This window comes from Bombus pyrosoma, linkage group LG16, assembly GCF_014825855.1.
Source record: "Bombus pyrosoma isolate SC7728 linkage group LG16, ASM1482585v1, whole genome shotgun sequence".
NCBI lineage: Eukaryota > Metazoa > Arthropoda > Insecta > Hymenoptera > Apidae > Bombus > Bombus pyrosoma.
The window spans coordinates 8,151,414-8,171,520 of NC_057785.1; the positions used below are offsets into that span (position 1 = coordinate 8,151,414).

General features: G+C 41.3%; 3 protein-coding genes and 1 long non-coding RNA gene across 20 annotated transcripts; 2 read left to right on the forward strand and 2 right to left on the reverse strand.

Annotated features, from left to right (window-relative positions):
* Positions 1 to 189: 189 nt before the first annotated feature.
* On the reverse strand, positions 190 to 8,624 carry LOC122576350 (basic-leucine zipper transcription factor A). 6 transcript variants are annotated; one of them, XM_043746524.1, is made up of 6 exons: positions 7,515 to 8,624; positions 5,129 to 5,364; positions 4,971 to 5,067; positions 4,017 to 4,190; positions 1,554 to 1,912; positions 190 to 1,250 (listed from the first exon to the last, which is right to left on the reverse strand). In XM_043746524.1, exons 2-6 carry the CDS (start codon positions 5,135 to 5,137, stop codon positions 327 to 329), a joined length of 1,563 nt encoding a protein of 520 aa, XP_043602459.1. In that variant the 5' UTR covers positions 5,138 to 5,364; positions 7,515 to 8,624; the 3' UTR covers positions 190 to 326. The 6 variants fall into 6 exon arrangements, with proteins under 6 accessions (XP_043602459.1, XP_043602463.1, XP_043602462.1 ...); XM_043746528.1 differs by lacking the exon at positions 5,129 to 5,364 and having other exon boundaries at positions 190 to 1,235; XM_043746527.1 differs by lacking the exon at positions 5,129 to 5,364 and having other exon boundaries at positions 190 to 1,238.
* Positions 8,625 to 8,652: 28 nt separating this feature from the next.
* LOC122576348 (centrosomal protein of 131 kDa) lies at positions 8,653 to 13,883 on the forward strand. The gene is given in 12 exon segments (XM_043746520.1): positions 8,653 to 9,756; positions 9,887 to 9,939; positions 10,295 to 10,827; positions 10,830 to 10,926; positions 11,015 to 11,132; positions 11,206 to 11,647; positions 11,740 to 11,957; positions 12,627 to 12,786; positions 12,859 to 13,115; positions 13,193 to 13,364; positions 13,450 to 13,613; positions 13,694 to 13,883. Coding segments are annotated over 10 exon segments (2,124 nt in total). The 5' UTR covers positions 8,653 to 9,756; positions 9,887 to 9,939; positions 10,295 to 10,470; the 3' UTR covers positions 13,833 to 13,883.
* A 148-nt stretch (positions 13,884 to 14,031) lies between these two features.
* On the reverse strand, positions 14,032 to 16,764 carry LOC122576352 (GTP-binding protein 128up). The gene is made up of 8 exons (XM_043746530.1): positions 16,587 to 16,764; positions 16,093 to 16,258; positions 15,850 to 15,980; positions 15,529 to 15,768; positions 15,158 to 15,326; positions 14,690 to 14,819; positions 14,439 to 14,561; positions 14,032 to 14,357 (listed from the first exon to the last, which is right to left on the reverse strand). Exons 1-8 carry the CDS (start codon positions 16,626 to 16,628, stop codon positions 14,255 to 14,257), a joined length of 1,104 nt encoding a protein of 367 aa, XP_043602465.1. The 5' UTR covers positions 16,629 to 16,764; the 3' UTR covers positions 14,032 to 14,254.
* Positions 16,765 to 16,894: 130 nt separating this feature from the next.
* LOC122576356 lies at positions 16,895 to 19,256 on the forward strand. Of its 12 annotated transcripts, none has more exons than XR_006319723.1 (3): positions 16,909 to 17,045; positions 17,788 to 17,960; positions 18,050 to 19,256. It is a non-coding gene; the product is annotated as an uncharacterized LOC122576356 (long non-coding RNA). The 12 variants fall into 12 exon arrangements; XR_006319721.1 differs by having other exon boundaries at positions 16,911 to 17,045; positions 18,045 to 19,256; XR_006319719.1 differs by having other exon boundaries at positions 16,923 to 17,045; positions 17,788 to 17,871; positions 18,045 to 19,256.
* Positions 19,257 to 20,107: the final 851 nt, after the last annotated feature.

Sequence of the window (20,107 nt, forward strand, 5' to 3'; positions counted from 1 at the left end):
CCCGGCCTTCCTACCCACCCCCGATTTTCTATCAAAAAATCTGAGAATGTTCGTGCGTTCGAACCTCCGCCGATTGAACCTTTCTCTATTTCCCGTGTTTTTCATTCGCGTTCTTAGCCCTTTTAAACGTTTCCCCCTCCCTGCAGCTCGATACGTACTATATTAATAATAACCATTAATAGGTGTATAATCTATCTATCTATCTATCTATCTATCTATCTATCTATCTATCTATTTATCTACCTACCTACCTACCTACCTACCTACCTACCTACCTATCTATCTATCTATCTATCTATCTATCTATCTAGTAAAACAGCATCATATTAAAGTCTATCCTCTTCCTCCTCCTCGTTATCCTCGTTATTCTCCTCGGATTCCTCCTTATATCCAGGATGCTCCGAGATCGCGTAATAATTTCCATTGTAAATAACTCCGAGCTCCCGCAACACGTCTCCCCTAATAATAGCCTTAATCGTCCAGTTGTAACACTCCTCGCTCTCGCTCTCGCGGTCGAGCCGCTCGACATCGAGGATCTTCGAGCTGAGCCGTTCGAGGATGATACCGATGTCCTTGATGCTTAAGTGCTTCTGGTCTACGGTGAGCTGATCGATGAGCAGTAAAAATTTCTCCGAGGTCACGATCTCGTCCTCCATGATCGTGTTCTCGGTCTCGGATTCGGAGCTGTCGTGCTCCTGATGATGATTGTGATGATGATGAAGATGAAAGCTGGCAGCCGAGTTGCCGGCAAGTCGGGAGCTCGACTCCTCGTCCGCGGTGTCGCAGAATCTCACGTGACCTTTGCTCAAGCCCGCTCGTCTTGTCCCGTCCGATAATGAAGAAGGTGGCTGAGGCGAGGGCGTTTGAGTCTGCGTTTGTTGTTGCTGCTGCTGCGGATGCGGATGATGATGCTGTTGCTGATACTGCTGATGTTGGGCATCCTGGATCGGCGATGTAGCCACCGACTTGTGCACCGCGATTCTACGGCCCTCCTCGTGCAGGGCACAGCAATGGAAGTCGCATTCTCCGCTGGCACCGCCGTCCGCTCCGTTGACAGGGCTCCCGTTCCTCGCTACCGGCTGATGAATATGATTCGAGCATTCCGGCGTGTGGATATGGATGGTGGTGCTGTCGAACGAGTTGGTACCCTGCTTCACCAGACGGCCTGGGATCCCGTGAGGCTGCGGCTGAGGCTGCGGCTGCAACTGCGGCTGCTGCTGCTGCTGCTGCTGCTGCTGCTGCTGCTGCTGCTGTCGTTACCACGACGGTTTTAATCGTTTGAATAGATCGAAGATTCGAGGATTTCTCGAGGCTACTACTGTGTGTGTATCGACGTCGGTAGACGCGACCGCGACTCGACGCGTTCGAGGCTTCCGGGCTCGAATCGTGCAGCTTAACAGCGTCCTGGATCTCCATGGAACGTGACATTGGCGCTCGGTGTCTCCTGCGCCATCGAAATCGACTCGTTACCCGGAAACCTCGCGTGAATCGGTTCTACAGAGTGAAAAGAGAGCTCGAGATAAAAAAAAAAAAAAATAGTCACGATCTCGTACCATGTCGTCATGATTTATCACAGTGATATGGGGGCTGGTGTAGCGGCTAGGACCAACTTCTGCCGCCAGGTGACCCAGCTTCCCTGCATAGTTGAGCTTGTCCAGGCTGGTCTGGATGACCAAGGGCGGCCGTTGACTACCGCTCAGGTCGGTTTTCTTAGTCGGCGAATACTTGGAGGCCTGCACATCTTGACCTTTCTGCTGTTGCTGCGCCTGCGACGACGTCGATGAACGCTGATCCCAGTGCAGCACCACCGTGACTCGTCCCTTATTGTCCATGATCTTCCACGACGGCGTCTCATCGTGTAGCTCCAGGGCGTGGATCGTTTCGCAGACTATTTTCGGAATTGCCGAAATCGCTGAAATCAATAGACACACGGGACGTGAGAGCGTGTTAGACTCGTACGCGGCGCTCTACCTATCCTATTTCCACCGTTGGCTACATATGTATATACCGATACAGCCAATACAGCGATACGCAACAAGGTACATGTCATGCATGTCTTGCCTCGCCTAAGTACATTACGATGAACGCGTATCGATCTTTTTCCGGCTCGTTGCCGGATACGCGGTAGCCAACGTGGGCGCCGTGCCGTGTACACCATTCACGTTGTTCACGGAACAAATCGTTATCTGATCGCCCTCTTCAACGAATCTGTACTTTTGTCTTATTGTACTTATGAATCGATACTCCGTCTTCTATTCACGGTGGGCACGCGTCCCCTGCTTGGCCCCGCCGCTATTATCATCGCGAAACTCACTTTGCTGTGATCCGACCGCGACATACAACGCTGACGACGACGCTGTCCGCGACGCTGACGTTGCCACCGTCATTACGTTACATTGCTTTACAAATGTTTCGTTTTTTCTTTTTTTTCTAAACCCCCTAACTGCATTAGGCAACTTTTCATCCGACGGCCTTTGATTCTTCGAATTTGCCGAAGCTTCGAGCCACATGTACATCAAGTAACTGTCAGGTCATTCGACCAAAAATATGAACGACGAGTGGGCTTCTTTCCGACGAACGACCGCAAGTCGCATCAACTTGGTTCATGCGTTTACACGACGAATTTACAAACAATTTTTAATGGATCTAGATTTCTCGGTGGAGAAAACGTTACCTAATTTAAACTGTCGGTTGCTTACATTACGCTTGAAGCGATCAGGTCGCAACCGGGTAAAAAATGGACGAATATTTCATATTCTCACGACTACAATCTTCAACTTGATCGACATTGTGCTTAAACATCGTTTCTGCATTAACCGATCTCATTTCCGTTCAAATTCCACCGTGCAAACACCGCATCAACCAAGTTGACACTACTTTGAATCTACTTCTGGTCGTTCAATCACAAGTAGCTCATTCGTCTATTTTTGGTTGGACGATCTGGCGATTTCAACTATAGCTGCCTGATGCAAAACGTGGCTTAGATCTTTGCCCTACGATCGATCGACGAGATCAATTTGTTGGAAGAAGACACGTCACTTTGCGATCGGGACAAGCTATACTTCTCTCTCTCTCTCTCTCTCTCTCCCTCCCTCCCTCCCGCCGCTCTTTACCTGCTTCTGTGTAATAAAATAATTCGCGGCAGCTAGATATTTAGCAGCAGAGTATCGCGTTATTTGCAACCTGTTTACGTGACCGCGTGAGAAGAGAGATAAAAGCGGTGGTAAAGTCTGATCGTTCGTTCAAAGCGAGGAAGCAAGAGGAGAGAGAATGTATCTTATTAATACGGCGTGTCTTTTCTTGGCTTTCGACGAATCGCTTCGATCATCCTGTTTATCTACTTTTCACGGAATCCTTCCATTTTGTACTCTTGCGTCTATTCGCGGTCTATGCTCTAATTTATAGGTTAATCCTATCAGCACGCGTTTCCTCGGTTCTCCCTCTCTTTTCCGTCAAGACACGCCACCGTGCATAGGTATTTGAACGCTTTCGATATATCGCAAACTGCTTATAAAGCACGCTTAAAATTTGTTATCGAATTTTCGCCTATCGACATGTCCGCGGCAACCATATACGGTTAGCAGAAACTGATAGTTGGTATTTAGTAATTAGTAACAACTGGTATATATAAAGAAGCAATAATCGAAAGTGGATGAAAATTGCATCTACGGGGAACACCCGAGTTAAGCGGCTTTAATCGCATCTACGTTGAAATTTTAGAACAAGCAGCATATGTGTTTCCAACTACATTTTATAAGCTTCTATAGATTTGATCAAGCGTCAGTTATTTATCAGTGATGAATGTGGAATGTATGGCATGTTTCAGTTTCGATTTAACGGAAGTCTAAGTTTCACTTAGGATCGCAATTATAGGAAGAAGTAAGAAGAATTAATAGATAGAGAAGCGCGTTCTTCCGCCATATCGTTGGAAATATGATAAAAATATCAATGTTTCGACCAGCAGGTATCCTTGATACTTATGCACGGCAGATAATGGTTATTCTTCGAATAGGTACCGGCGCGTATGATGTCGACACCAGTTGGACACCAGCGTTCACCATGCCGTAACAACAACAGGATCGTGTTGTTCGCTAGGGTTTTAAAATATTCGCCGTCCTCGACCTGTGTTCCGTCTGATTCCAGAACTACGGAGACATTCTCGTTCTGAGGCACGCCCAATTTCTCCTTACCTGAAAGAGAAGAGAGAAAGAATGAAACAGCGATTAGTCGGCCTGGAACATGATCGATCGACAGCGTTATGTTGTAGCGTCGATTCGAACTACGATAAGAAGGAATGAAAAGAAAGAAGGGTAGACCGAGGCGAAATAACGAACGAACAAAGTAATATTTATCCGCTGTTCGAGAGAGGAGTGTCTCACGATGTTCGAATCGAATCTGCGGGTTAATTCGATACGACTCGATTCGATTCGATTCGATGGTAGATGCCTCACTCGGTGAAAAAGAATATTCACGATCTTCCTCGCCTACGGTTCTTTCTTCGAGATCTCGTACGAAACGCTTCGTGATCGTGTTATCCGTTATCTTTTCTTTTCTCTCTCTCCCTCTCTCTCTCTCTCTCTCTTCCCGTCTCTCCCACTCTCTCTCTCTCTCTCTCTCCCACTCTCTCTCTCTCTCTCTCTCTCTCTCTCTTTGTCCGACAACGGGCGGCGACGATTCGATTCGATTCGATTCGCTTCGATTCGAATAAATGTTCTGCATAAAAAAAGCGATACCTTGCGACCAGTAATCCAATATCTTGTGTGTCGTGAAAAGAAAGAAATCACGTTATGTATATAAATTGTCGTGTATCAGAGCAGCGCTTATCGCGAGAAATCGAGCATCGAAGCAAAGGCGGCTCCGGTTCGGAGCAAAGGTAGAATCGTCGAGATACATTATGTATACTTTCCACAGCGAGCACCAGCGAGTCGTTACTTTCGCTAGCGGTTTCAGAGGGCACGCTCGCTTCTTACCCTGGTGTATCAGTTCCTCGAAATTGCTAACACACAGTCCCTTTCTTACGTTACGCCAGCTGTCCCATATCTTAAAAGGTCTCTTGCTCCGTAACTCCTGCACAGAAATTAACCGATGCAGTTTGCGTTCGAGTCACGCGATTGCGCGAGAAACCTACCAGTTTCATTTTACAAACGCGATCAAGAAGACAAGATAAAGGTAAAGGGGACACGACAAAGGATTGGCAGAGGGGCGCTAAGGATAGAGTTTGGTAAAAGGTGGCTCACAGAAGAATCAGTTTAGAAGGTCAGTTTGGATTGGAATTGGCGCGTTCACGTGTCGGTCAATGCCCGAGGAATTCGTCGAGTTAGAATCGAAAACAGGCCGGAGAGAGAGAAGCAGGCTAGTTGAATCCTATGCGTATTGGAAAATAATAGGTCTATCAATAAGAGGGAATCGCTTCAAACGAGATGTAATTGCGTGTAAAGAAATTGTAAAACCGCGTGCGAGCCGCCGTGGAAAATGCTTATCGCCTAGATGTTAAGTGGAGTGTCAGGCACCGGGTCAACGGGAAAGTAATTTACCCTACGTGTTTTATATGCGGTAACTAAGTAGAACAGACTATAAACAAAGCCTTTCGCGCGCCTCGCCTGGGAAATTATTATCGAATATCTATATATCCTTGCAACAGCTCGCGCTACATATTTTTTCTTCTCTTTTTTTTTTTTTTTTCACGTTTTCGTTCCTGTTCTTCTCGTCTTTCACTCTTGGGCGAGAAACGACGAGCGAGAGAATCACGGGAAATGATTTAACGTTCTCCTTGAGAATTTATTTAGAACTCGTACACAACGCGTCACTACGAGAGTGCCCACAGGGAAGAGTTTTCGAAATTTTAGTCGGTCTAGTGTACTAGTGTGCTCGAGGATAAACGACACCAGACAGTGCTGTTGGACAAAAGTAGGACAAACGTGGACATACAGGACCAAACAAAAACAGTGTCTCTCAAGTCCGTTATCCTGCAAATTGGAGTAAAATTTGTCGCTCCGGTATCTACTGTCTTAAAAAAAAAAACGAACGGCATAACAGTTTGCGTCCTTCCAGATCGTAGCGCGAATTTAGAAATGGAACGAAAGAAAGAAGCGAAAATTCTTGTTTCCTGTCAAAATTTTCCTGCGATTCTTGAGAACATCACTGGCCTACAAGCGGGCCCTACATCAAGGAATTCGATGGCTTATCACAAAGTAAAACAAACGTACTTTTTTCTTTCTCTTAAACACCTTAGCAGTGTGGCTGCACGATCGAACGTAGAGCATAGAGTTAGAGAACGCGAGAGGGTAGCGATTACTCGATTATCGGGGTTAAGGGGTCTCTGGATCGGGCTACAGGGACTCGCAAACGATATTAGAATAATGCGAGCCAAAGAGGAATATTATGTTTGGGTTGTCCCTAGTTTTCAACAGGGAGGCGCAAAGTGAACAAGGCGCAGACGCAGGCGCAACTTATGGTCGAAAACACTGACCTGATTCAATCATTCTCGGATAAACCATCAGAAAGAAGAAAAAAAGAGAAGAAAAGAAAGGGAGAAATGGGAAGAGGGGGAGAAAGAAAGGCAGAAGAAAGAAAAATCGAAAGCTAGAGAAGTAAGGAAAATACAAAGGGGATGAAACGAAGCAGTGGTAAAAACACTGTTAGGAGGTGCAAGAAACGCGGAGAATCTCGGTAACCAGGGCCAGCCGCACTCTTTCTCGTTCGGCGTGTTGCTCTTGTCCACCAACAGAATTGCACTCGATGCAGTTTCTACCGGGGCACGATCTTGGTAAACAATCGCTTAAACGCTCCGAACCGTTACACACCGCAATCGAGGCCACGCCGATCCTAAGGGATTTCGCGGACGGAAAGAAAGCATAACCTAAAAGGGCAGCTGCGCTGACCAGCGTACGCAGTCAGATCAGTCTGAATCTCGGGAGAGAAAGGGAGAGAGGCACAGAGAGAGAGAGAGAGAGAGAGAGAGACAGACAGAGAGACAGAGAGAAAGAGAGACAGACAGACACAGAGAGAGAGAGAGAGAGAGAGAGAGGGAGGCAAAGAGGAAGAGAGAGAGAGAGAGAGGGAGAGAAAGAGAAATACAGGATAGTGTTTCGCGGATAAGAACGACGATCGAAAGACATAGGAAGCGGACGAACGTGAACGAGCACTAGATAATCCAGACCTAGACGAATGCACCAATAGCGGAAGGTATGCGACATTTTCGTTTGCCAAAATTGCACGGTTATCGTGATCTATGCGTGCGTACGCGTGAGTCCGTGACGCGAATGTGTAACTGGTTGACAAGCATTTCGACATGGATGGTACACTCGCGAGGAAGGCGCGTACATTAGGAGGATAATAAAAAGTAGAGCGAACAAGACCGTCTTGTAGGATCGTGGAGAAAAATTCGGGATAAAAATTCGGGGCTACGGAGATGAAGAGATGAGAAGGAGAGGACAGGCGGTGGATGCAACGAGCTCGCGGTTGTACAAAAACGATCGGTAATGAGAATATGAGAATGTAATAGAAATGCGTACCTCTCTTGCCATTACGTCATATCCCTGCAGGTAAGGGACCGTCCCAGCAAGCACTTATTCAGAAGGAACGAGCAAAGAAGCTGCACGTCGCATTATCGTGGCGACGGGATGCTCTCGTGCACTACTGTCCGCCCACCCTTGCTTGCGCTCTCTCTCTCTCTCTCTCTCTCTCTCTCTCTTTCTCCCTTTCTCTTTCTCTCGTGCTCCCGCTCCTTCTTCTCTCTCTCTCTCTCTCTCTCTCTCTTTCCCTTTCTCGACCCGTTTCTCTCGATTTTTCTTGGATCCCCGCGTTTCTGGCCCTTTCTCCTCTTGGTCTTTCGCCTCTCTGCCTCCCCGCTTGCTTGTTTTTCCTTCGATCCGAACCTCTCGCGATCTTCTCGCGAACGTTTCTCCGTCTCGTGCACCGTATACCGAAACACCTTGCGATGCGACACCGTTTCTCTTTCTCTCTTCGTCCCTCTCCGTCTCTCACACACTCTCGATTTCGCTCTTACTCTCTCTCTCTCTCCCTCTTTCTATCTCTCTTTCTCTTCCACCCTCTCTTTATCTGTCTGTCTTTATCCTTCCCTCTATCTCTATCTCTCCCTCTCTCTCTCTTTCTCTCTCTCTTTCTCTATCTCTATCTGTCTCTTCCTCTTTTTCCACTTCTTCCTCTTTCTCTCGCTTCTCGCAGTCGATCTACTATCTGTCTCTGGCGCGCTCCTCGTGCCTTTTCCTCTCTTTCTATCAGTGTCGGTCTCTCTTCCTCTTCCTCTCTCTCTCTCTCTTTCTCTCCCCCCTCCCTCCCTCCCTCCCCGTCTCTCTCTCTCTCTCTCTCTCTTTGTCTGTTATTCTCTTTTCGGTGTAGAACCTCAGTTCGGAGTGAATCGTTTGGTGGATTTCCGCACTGTATCAGCTCGGTATCGGCGTGGCGTATCGCGTGAGTTCGAATCAACGTGCAGGCCGAACGTGAGTGACCACCTCGCGGGAACACCTCATTCTGGCTGCTCTCTCGCCGTACAATTACCCGATCTAAGATTTCACTAGCGCATATGGGGGCAAATTGTAACAGTGGCTTCCTCCCAGCGGTTACTGCGGCGACTCCTAGTTTTAGATCGATTCTCTCTCGGTGTACGTACAGACACCCTCGTCCTCGCCCTCGCCCTCGCCCTCGCCCTCGCCCTCGCCCTCGCCCTCACCCTCACCCTCACCCTCACCCTCGGCTCTCTTTCTCACCACGAGTTCACCCGCAGCAACCTCGCCCCACGCGCGCCACTCTCTTCCGACTGACGACCACTATCTCCTCGTGTTCCCTACGATCTATTCCCACTTCGCCAGGTCGCCCCAAACGGTGCTGCCTGCACTCTAGCAACCCTTTAGCAATCACCAGCGCGGTAACGTACGAGCTCTGCATTACCCTCTGCCCCGTCGATATATTCTTAAACAAAATACAGCATAGACACGACGCGCACTGCATTGTTATCACGAACTGAAATTGAAAACACAAAAGTATTAAAAAATGATGCAAAGTGATGGAAATAAAACAAATAATGCTAAAAAGAACCTAAACACAAATATGTGAAAGATATAGTATACGTAGTATTGACGACGGACAATTAGCGACAAGGGGATACGCGCGGCAATCGCGATCGCTGCGAGGAATCATTTTTTCCCTATCCATTCCTACTTTCATCCACCATATATTTATTTATCTTTATCGTTCAAATATTCTTACTGTCGCGTACTAGCTAAAGATAAATATACGCGGCTCACGCAAATATTCGTACGCTTGCAGACATCTTTCGTGAATATATTGCGTACGTTATACGAAACATTTGGAATTTTCATTAGCACTGTTATAACATTTGACTATCGTGGTTATAGTCGAGTCGAACCTCGGTAACCTGTAACAGTGACGGAACGTCGAGTAAAGAGTTAAAATATTCGAATTTTAGAGGTTTCGATTTATCAAAATTTCCGGGTAAAGGGAAATTCGACACGCGGAAGCTTTGTACGAAGGCACAATTACATTGACCGTGGTCACCGTGCACGTGGTCGAAGAGCGAAGAAATAGGTATAGACGGCTTGTTGTCGTCATACGTTGTTTGAAACAATCGTGCAATAATTAAAAGAAAGGAGACAATGCGGAACGATTGATCTCTCATATCCTATATCCATACACACAGCACAGCTATAGATACACTTGGTGTTGCAGAGATCTGGCTATCCTATCCATTCGATTTAAATTCGAGTTAAATTTAAGGTAAAATAATGCATCTGTATACGTGACAAAAAATTCGAGTTAAAGTAAATTTTATTTCGACTTTTACACTCTTCGGACTCTTCTGGAGTAAACAAAATAATATAGTCTCATAGGGTTTTTCGTGTTACAGAGGTTCGTGTTATCAGGATTCGTATTTGTATTGGTAAAGTTTGAAACAAATCGGTAAGTATACGTAGAAATTTCGAGATATTTAGTGGAAGAATACATGTTTCACAGATACCGCAAAACTATTCAAACAGTCAACTGTATTTTAATAAACGTCGGTTTAATAAACGGTATTCGGTGAGATGATATTTAACTTGTTTAGCTTATTATACGCTTAAGATGGATGCTGTTCATGCTGTATACTGATCTTTCACAAACATATGTTTAGACACGATAAATATTTTTTATACTTTCTATGTACATTTTAAGATTGGTGTCAAATTTAACCAATATAATAACTATATTATAATAAATAATATTTTCGTGAGCCAGTTGATTAAGTCTTGTGTGTGTAAATGGAATTTCGTTTTAGTCTTCCACCAGTTATTCTATCCAAAGCAAAAGAGGTGAAGTTTTTTGATCGCGTTACCTTGACATTGTCTTGACAACCGCAAACGCACCTATAAACGAGGGGCGAAAAGCTCTTGGACAGTCAATACGATCCTGCTCGAACTTTCATAACAACGGCAAATCATTGTTCCGTATTTTATGATTAACATCGACCATCCAAAGATCCACGGGAAACCACCCGTGAACAAGTCTCTTCCATCGAAATATGTCGAGTCCAGACAAAAGAAACACACAGAGGAGAATATTATGTACGATAGAAGAGAAATCAACGATGATCCCAATGTCATCATGGAGAAAATGGGGAATACAGACTGCAATCAAAATTTCGTCGAATCGACTGCATGCTCGTTCGAGCAGCTTTGCAGTATGATCAGTGATCTCGAGAAAGACATTGCCGTGACGATTCCAGAAATTGATCAGTTACAGGTTCGAGAAACAGTACGACCAACAACTTTCTATCCGTTTGGCTCGATCCGATCGATCAAACTTTCTAATTGCAGCTGAAACCAGAGAAAGACGAGTCCGAAGAGAAATATGTAGCAAATGGAACCGTGTACGACGACCTAATGTCTTTTTTGGCCAAACTCGAAGAGGGTAGCTGATAATAATGTGTTTCATCGGTATTAAGAGCTTGTCGCGTTGTTTCCTTGTGTTTCTATAAAAGTAGGTATGCATTCGACAGGTTCTTTGGATGATACCAGGATAAACGTACCACCAGAGGTAGACGCCACCACCATATTTGGGGAGATATTTGGTAACCTGCAGCCACTGCATAACAAAACTGTCGTGAACTATGATAGGTAGGTATCGGGTATAGTCAGTCATGCTATACCCGCCTGTAAATCGACACTTGGAAACTCTTCCTGTTCTTAGCATTGTTCCAGCCCCTAACGATAGCCACCATGCGTTTAAAGAGGATTTAGCTACGGCACAGTTGCAACTCGAAGAAAAGAACGCTACCATATCGCTCTTGAAAGAACAATTGAAGACGGAAAGGAGGTTGGCTTGCGACAGGTTGGAAGGCCAGAGGAAGAGCAACGCCTCCAAACTGCAGCAACAGGACGAGAAATACAAGGGGATAGTTAAGAGACATCAAAAGTTTATCGAGCAGCTGATCTCAGAGAAAACCGATTTGACCGAGAAATGCAATTCGTTGGCGCAGACGGTGAAAGAGATCGAAATAAAAATGCAACGGGATTTGAAGGTTGCAACAGAGAGGCATACGGTAGAGTTGCAACGAGCGAAAGAGCATTTTGCCGCTGCTGAGAAGATTAAACGGGAGAGATGGATAGAGGCCAGAACGACAAAGATCAAGGTTCTAACTGATCTGGTTTACCTATACGACACATCGCTACGAAGCTTGTCAAAATCTTCGACGACATATAATTTTGATTCGTCGATTTTAAGGAAATGACTGTGAAAGGTTTGGAACCCGAGTTACGTAATATGACGGAGCAACACGCCGAGGAGATTCAGAAGCTAAGAAATATACACACGAAAGAACTACAGGAGACCGAATTGCGTATAATACGGCATTCTAATCAACAGCTGGAACAACTGCGTCTAGAATTGATGGCCAGTCACGAGAGAATGTTGGCCAACGAGAAGAATATTTTGTGGACCAGGTGTGGAATTAATTTTTAGACCCGTAGAGTGGCCCACGAAACAATTGGTCCACTTGCACATATAGAAATGCACTTGTATATTTATATCGAGGTGTTATATAAAAACATCTTGAAATTTTATCAACGCTAATGAGACGCGGACTGCTATGATTATATTGGCAAAATTTTGAACCTGAAGTCGGAAAACAGTCTACTTATATATGTGTACGTAGATGTTGCGCAACATATTCGCTGTAAAATTATAGCTGATAAAAAATTAATATACAGCGTGAATAGTCATCTTAAGCATGTAACAAGCGTGTTAAGGATGGTCCCGTTGAATACTAAACTAAGACTTACCAATATCGTGCACCATTGCCTGTTTTTAAATAGTTTTGCGATCTCTGCAAAATATATACTCGTACCAAATATCTTGCAACTTCTGTATACATTCTCAGAATCGTTAAAAACTTTTACCAATACCATATCATGATAGTTGGATGCCATTATAACGTTGATAAACGTTTCAAAATGTTCCGTATAACGTATGTTAATAATGTAATAATATGTAATATAATATATGTTCGTAAAAGGTGCCGATAACCGTACGAATAGTTTCGCAAGCCAATTGTACCTTTCGCTTCTGAAAGACTAGACTAATGCTGTGCAATTGATCTTTATGCCGTTTAGATACCAAGAGCAGCTGGAGCAGCAAGAAAGCCAATTTAAAGGACAACAAACGAAACTTTTCCAAGAGTTGCAACGCGACAGAGAAAACTTTACCAAGGAACAAGCTAAACGAGAAGCTGAAATGCAGGCCAGTTTGCGGAAAAATCATTCGCAGTATCAGGTGGAGGTCGAACCGAAAGCTTCGAATATCTGTTGATTCCATCGATTTCTTTGAATTGACGTGAAATTTTAGAGCGAGGTCGAGACACTGAAGCAGCAACACTCGAACGAGAAGAAGACTCTCGAAGAATCGCTGAAGGCTGAGTGGGAAGCTTGGTTGGTCAATTACAAGAGAGAACAGAATTTACGAATTGAACAAGCCGAGAGTAAGATAAAAGAGGGGTGTAACAAGGAGAGGGATCGACAAATCGAACTTGCTATCGAACGATTAGAAAAAGACTTTCGAAACGAAAGATCGACACTTGAACGAAACGTTGATTGCAAGCTCAGGTAGGTAATTTGTGATTGATTCTCGTTCGATGCCCAAGCGACCTCCAAAACACACACACAATCGTGCCGTTTTTCAGATCTTTGAGGGACAAGTACGAAATGGACTTGCAAACCGCGTTAGATAACGAACAGCTTCATAAAACTAAGTTAATGCAGACGAAGGATAAACTGGAGAAAACCGATGTTCAGTTGCAACACGCGCAGAACAAGTTGCAGGAATACGTATCCGAGTTGTGTAACGCAAACGAGGTAGGATATTTTCTAAAATGGAAATTCATCGTACAGCAGTTATTGGCTACCCGAACGTTCCGAATGAGAAACGGGTACGATTTAGGTAATCAAACGGCTAAGTATGGAAAGGGACAACTCGAAAAAATTGGCGAGGCAAGAAATCGAAGGAGAAAAAAGAGAATTGGAGGAGAAAATCGCTTCGCTTTATCATGAAATCGCTCGTATCAATGCGAATAGAGACACCTCGATGGCTCAATTACACAGCAGGTTCGATCTTAATTAATCATGCAAATTAATACTTCGGTACTTATCAATCTTATCAAGTGCGCCCCGTTTTCACGTTTCAGAATTAAACTGATAATGACTGAAAAGGTACTGACGATCAAAAATTTGACCAAAGAACGTGATGACGTCAAATTAAAATGTCAACATTTGGAAAAGTTATTGGACCAACAGAGAAGGGAATATATTTTGAAAACTTTATAAATAACAATGTTGTTGTTGTTGTTTTGTGACTTATTCGATCATATGTGTATTTCTTTTTACTTATACGGATAGGATTAGGTATGCATTTCGTATAAAATAAATAAAACCGTCTCAAGTGATATATGTACCTATTAATAATTTACGCACTTATTCGATAAAAACTTCATTTTCAGCCACTTCTAATATTATTCGTATAATATACACATGTATATATCTATTTATTGTATTATCTTTTCCTTGTGTATGCCTTTAACGCATCTCGTATTACATTATTCTGACCAAAATATTCCATAATTTTGTACGAACCAAAACAAAATAAACTCCAAAATCGCGAACGACAGAATTTTAATTACAGAAGACGGTCTATAAAAATCTGTTCAATAATAATTAATAGTAACTGTACGCGGAATATTTGATAAAAATTATACTTTTTTTACAATCTGTACGACATCCTCGTCACATAATATGTGATCTTTCCCGACTTTTTGTGGTTGATGTTTGACAGATGAACCCCACACAAGGGCACTAAAAATAAGGTAAACAAATAAAAAATGCGTTGGTAGTCAAGAATAAATTATTAGAGATACAATTAGAGCGAATACTTACTATTTAAACTCCTTTGCGATAGATCGGTGCAATTTATTACAAAAGTCTTCAACCGTCCGTTTCTCTCTGTTTAATACTACCGGAGAATTATAATCTGGCAGTTGACCCTTCGGTTTGGTATAGCTAAATATCAGAAACAAATAAACGCATCGATTATTACGCACGATTTATTATTATTAAAAAAAAAAAAAAAAAAAAAAGAAGGGAAAGAAAAAAAATTAGTGAAATCAATCGACCTGAATACTACTTACATTCTGACCAACTGTAAGTATTCCCACATTTTTTCAAGGAGATCGTCAAAGTTCCACTTGTGATGAGCAGAAATAGGAACGCAATGCGGTATTTTATAAATTATATCTAGTTCCTCGATGCTAATTTGATCTAGAAATCAAATAAACAAGATTCTCGTCGGTAATTCAAGCTCTATCATTTTAACCCTGCTGTAGTCCTCGAATTTTGTATCTATCTATCTATCTATCTATCTATCTATCTATCTCAGTTTTAGTGTCAACCAAAACAGAAACTTTTAATATTGATAACAAATTTTCAGCACAAAATTCAAAGGAAAACTGACGCCTGTCAACAACCGTTCTTTCATAGTTTCCTCAAATCTAAGAAATTGTCAAACATTATACAAAAATATAATTTGGCCAAAAATGATTCAAGGAATACAGTAGGATTAAATGATTTTACACGCGCGCGCTCACGAATGTAATTACCTATTTTGTTGAGTAAATAAATACACGGTACGTAGACGCGATTTCCCTCGATAACATCAATTAGATCGTCGGATGTGGCATCATATCGTAAAGTAATATCCGCATTGTGTATTCTATATTCAGACAGAATACTTTTCACTGTTTCTAAGTCGAGTTCCGACTGCGCGCACTGGAACATAATACAACCGTCTTATGTTCTCTTGCACAAAGTCTTGCGCACAACCATCTTACAACCATTTTAAAAAAACTACACATGACTCTGTCCGATACAATGAAAGATATACAAAGAGACAATTAAGTCGTACGAAATTTAAAACGAATCGTATCATGTATAGTTCTCTATGTTTCTCCTCCACCTGCCGTTCAATTACCGTGGTTTGGAAATTAATGCCACCTTTATCTTTTTTGCGGAAAGTAATGTTGGGTGGCTGTTTATTTAAACGAAGTCCAAAACCTTCCAATTCGTGCTCTATTAATCTTTTATGTCCAAGCGGTTTCAGTACATCCAGAACAATAAATATCAAACTACAAGTTCTTGCAACTGCAATTACTTGTCTCCCACGTCCTTTACCGTCTTTCGCGCCTTCAATGATACCTGGTAGATCGAGTAACTGGAAGATACATTTGACGTTTCATACCATATATAATATAAAGGTATACCTATGGTAAAATAGTCGTAACTAATTGGGAACCTGTATCTTTGCACCCTTATACTTTATACAACCAGGAACAGTGGTAAGAGTTGTAAACTCGTACGCTGCAACTTCGGAATAAACACCAGCAAGAGTACTTAAAAGCGTAGATTTACCCACAGAAGGGAAACCTATAATCGTCGTGGGACAAGCAAAGCGAAATGAAGGATTGCTCGTTCGGCTGTTCGTAAACTTTATGCTTTATGCATTCAGATTTTAGATTTAGACTTCCTTATTACGTACCAACAAAACCTATTCTAGCATCACCAGTTTTAGCTACTTCAAAACCTTGCTCCCCACCACCTCCACCACCTTTCGGTGTAATAAGTTCTCGCCTTAATTTGGCTAATTTGGCTTTCAACAAACCGAGGTGACCAGACGTAGCCTTATTCTTTTGAGTGCGAGCCATCTACAGACAAAGATATATTACAATAAATGTGTTAATAGAGCGTGAATATAAAGCGACTTGCAGACATTTCCAAATAAATAACAGTTAAATGTTCAATTTATATTTTGAAAGCAGCGTTTTAAAGAATTTTAAACATACAAATATTTATTTATTATTCATATATAACCTTCGTGTATTATACTATTTTCTTTTACTCATCACACCCTTATATTCAATATTACTTGTAATTCTTTTAGATATGGTTTTTCGAACATAAAGCTAAAAATTAACTGTGGCTGGAAATTTTTGCACGCCGCTGTGAAACGAACGAAGATAAAACAAAGGTTACCTCGGCCTCGATCGAAGCGATCTTTTCCAATATGGTACTCATATTGATAGAAAACGAAAACCTCCTTTAACTTGCGATATACTTTAAGTTAAGTAAATTTCTTTTAAGCCCTTTCGCGTTCTTCCATAACAAAACTATCGAAATACATATATATATATATATATATATATATATATATATATATATATACGTTACTGCATAAGCCTTCCACGTGCTGACAGGTTAAAACACATGTTTCACTACATACACGACACACACACGCGCGTGCGCGCGCACGCAGGATTCCAGAGAAACGAATAAGTATACGTAGAAAAGAGAAAAATACAAAGGTTAAGGCCAGTTTTCAAATACGAAGTAGATGTAAAATTTATGAACAAAATGAGAGCGGATACGTGGCGACTCTAGGGAAAATGTGCGCGCCGGGCTGTGTGTCGGTAAAAGCTGTGGAGTTGTTATTCGGTAATAATTCGATTGTAATTTCTTATACTTGTTTCTATTTCTCGGGCAGTTGCTCGATGAAAAATATTACGTAGCCTGTGGTTAAGTCCGTTAACTTACCTCATCTAGACTAAGTCTATTTTGTGAGCGATTTTTGCTACAAAGATGCATCGTTTAATTTAAAACGAAAAGTTGAAAGCTTTCCTGTACAATTCTTTTAAATATTAAATTATTCAATAGAAGAATCGATTTGCCAAGGTGTTTGTAGTTTTAGTTGGAAAATTTCTCTGGAATGTAATAATGTGCCTTAGGTATGTGCCATATCTATGTAATATTTGACCTTTAGTTTAGCTGCACTGTCAATTATGTTTTTATTTCTAAGATTTAGAACAAGTTTATCGTAAACCCGATTGTTGTTTGGTCGGTGAGGAACAACGAGGAACCTATTCTTTGTCGTAAAGTCTTAGCTTTAGACGTTATCTTCAAGCCCGAGTTTTAAATGTTAATTTTAAGCTGCAAAGTTAGTTTTAAGCCTTAGTTTCAGTATATTTGCAAAGATCGATGTCCTTGGCTTGCTATATATATATATATATATAAATTGGAAATGGGCCCCTGGCAAAACGATACTGAAACTATATTGAAGACAGGAAAAGTTTATTTGAAAGTATTAGAATATGTTTCTACTAGAATAGTTTATCGGACGGAATGGTCGATCTGAACGCTACGTACTTTATGACCGATATCTTGTCTCTGTCTTGTCAAGATTCGGCTGTCCGAGGAGCGCATGTCCCACGGATGCAGAGTTTTTTCGCGGTCGGAGATGCTTAAGATATCTATGTATCTGAAGGTGTAACATAAAGATACGTTTTGATAATATGAATAATAAATATAACGCCAAGGATAATTCTATTGGGTTGGCAACTAAGTGATTTGGTGGTAATGACAAGATCCGCAACCACTTAGTTGTCAACCCAATAGTTGTCATATCGGTTATAGGTTATATCGATTTGTTTTTCTTAGCATAGATTGTCGGCGAGCATGGATGCGGTGGTGCAACAGAGGGGAAATCGACTGCGACGAATAACAAGAAGCAGCAGCAGAAATAAAGAAGGACAGGAAGAAGAAGAAGCGCGTGAATGTGTCAAATATGTAAAAAACAATATTGTAGGTTAGACGCGAGAAGATTTGAAACAAGTAAGAAAGGAATGAAAAGAGAGAAGTAATTGAGCTTTATTTGCAAAGTGGGAATAGAATAGATAATAGGTAATATGTAAGGCAATATAATTTTGTGGATGATAGAAGAACGGATTTGTTTGGATTCCAGAAGACTAAAGAATAGGTAAAGATGCATTTAGGAGATATATATGTGTGCATTGTTTATTTGACCATTGACCATAAACTGCGAAATTAGGCTTAAAAAATATAGGATGACAGATGGAATAGTTTTGAAAGGTTAAGAATATGGTGGCGTTAAGAAAGGTGTAATTGTGAACAATGTACAATGGGATCGGGCAATGGGATGGAATATCATTACGGAAGGTAGTAATTATAATCTGGAAATATATTAGTAAGGAAAAACACGGTTGGAATCTTGTAATCATACTGATACTATATGGAAAGTGATTAACGTTAAATGAATTACACTTAAAGGAATGAAACATACTAATGATAATGATATAGAATCGTATTATTAAAGCTAGTAATTATATAGAGTTATAGAGGAAATATGGAGGTAATTAGGGCGGACTGTAAGGGTGGATGAGAATTATGGCGCATTACGGACACAGACAGGAAAGAGAAATTGTGTCTGTTAGAAGAAGGTTGAGCAGGAGGGAATAGAGAGAAAGGAAATTATTGAAGAGCTTAATGTCATTTGAGAAAGGAAAAAGTCGGGGAAGACGAAGAAGAAACAAATGTAATTATTGTAAGTGGAAAATGGCTGGTGAATGGAAATAAAGAGGGTATAGGATAATAGGATGTATCTAAACTGTCTTTTTGACGGATAGATGAAAGAAAAAGAAGAGCCGTGATTGTGGAAGAAATGGATTAAGCACAAATGTATGTTTAAGTAAGCGACACGTAAAAAACACGGTTATTATAGTCAACTTTTTGCGCGACTAACGAGACATTAGCGATCCGATTTTACGACTTATACACTGTACGAGCGTATCAGCGAATATAGCCTGTATACTAATTTATTATTTTAAATATATTCGACGGTTCAACAAACAAGCAATAATATTTAATAAATCTCACGATCAAACATCCTCTATACAAGTCCTCTACAGGTAGAACCTCTGGCAAGATTCACACACCGATTTCAACCGGAGTTTCCCTTTAATATTAATTAGTTATAAACAATTATTTTAGAAAATGTCGTGGCTGGGGCTACCGCGATACGTGTTCGCGATTTTTTTTACTTTTTTATTTTTCTTTTTTTTTTCTTTCTTTTCTTATAAATACTATGCCGCCGTTAGGCTTTTTCCCCCTTTTTGTCCAAACTAAATTGATAGTCGAAATCTAGTATCAAAGAAGCGTGAATTTAGTCTTAGCTTGTAGAAAATATTAAAATGATAAAAATGGATATGGCATTATATCGTTAAAGACGCCAATTTACGATAGAAATTAAGAAATTGTTCAATTTGATTTTGTTATAATGGAAAGACCGTCTTCCGCTTTATTAAAAAATCGTTACTGTTTGATTAACATCCCGATACCTTGACAAGTTATATAAGGAAGACGCAAGTCGCGCACGAGCTCTTTTGTGCCTCAACTTCCGGAGAGTGAACATCGAAGAAGAACTTAAATATGAGGTAAATAAAAAAAAATATCAAAATAATAACATTGAAGCTAGTAATTTATAACGACTAAACCATTAATTTACAACACTTAAGCTATTAATTTATAACATTTAAGCCATTAATTTAAAACATTTAAACTGTTAATTTGTAACATATAAGCCATTAATTTATAACATTTAAGCCATTAATTTATAACATTTAAGCTATAAATTTATAACATTTAAATTGTTATTTTATACATTTAAGCCATTAACTTCTAACATTTAAACTATTAATTTATAA

Coding starts and splice junctions, on each gene's coding strand:
- LOC122576350 (XM_043746523.1), bottom strand. Junction 1,913..4,016: donor TGTCGACATCATACGCGCCG/GTACCTATTCGA, acceptor TATTGATTTCAG/CGATTTCGGCAATTCCGAAA. Junction 1,251..1,553: donor TGATAAATCATGACGACATG/GTACGAGATCGT, acceptor TGGTAACGACAG/CAGCAGCAGCAGCAGCAGCA.
- LOC122576352 (XM_043746530.1), bottom strand. CDS start 16,628: ATGAGTACCATATTGGAAAAGATCGCTTCGATCGAGGCCGAG. Junction 14,820..15,157: donor TTATTTACTCAACAAAATAG/GTAATTACATTC, acceptor TTTGATTTCTAG/ATCAAATTAGCATCGAGGAA. Junction 14,562..14,689: donor TACTTACAGTTGGTCAGAAT/GTAAGTAGTATT, acceptor TCTGATATTTAG/CTATACCAAACCGAAGGGTC.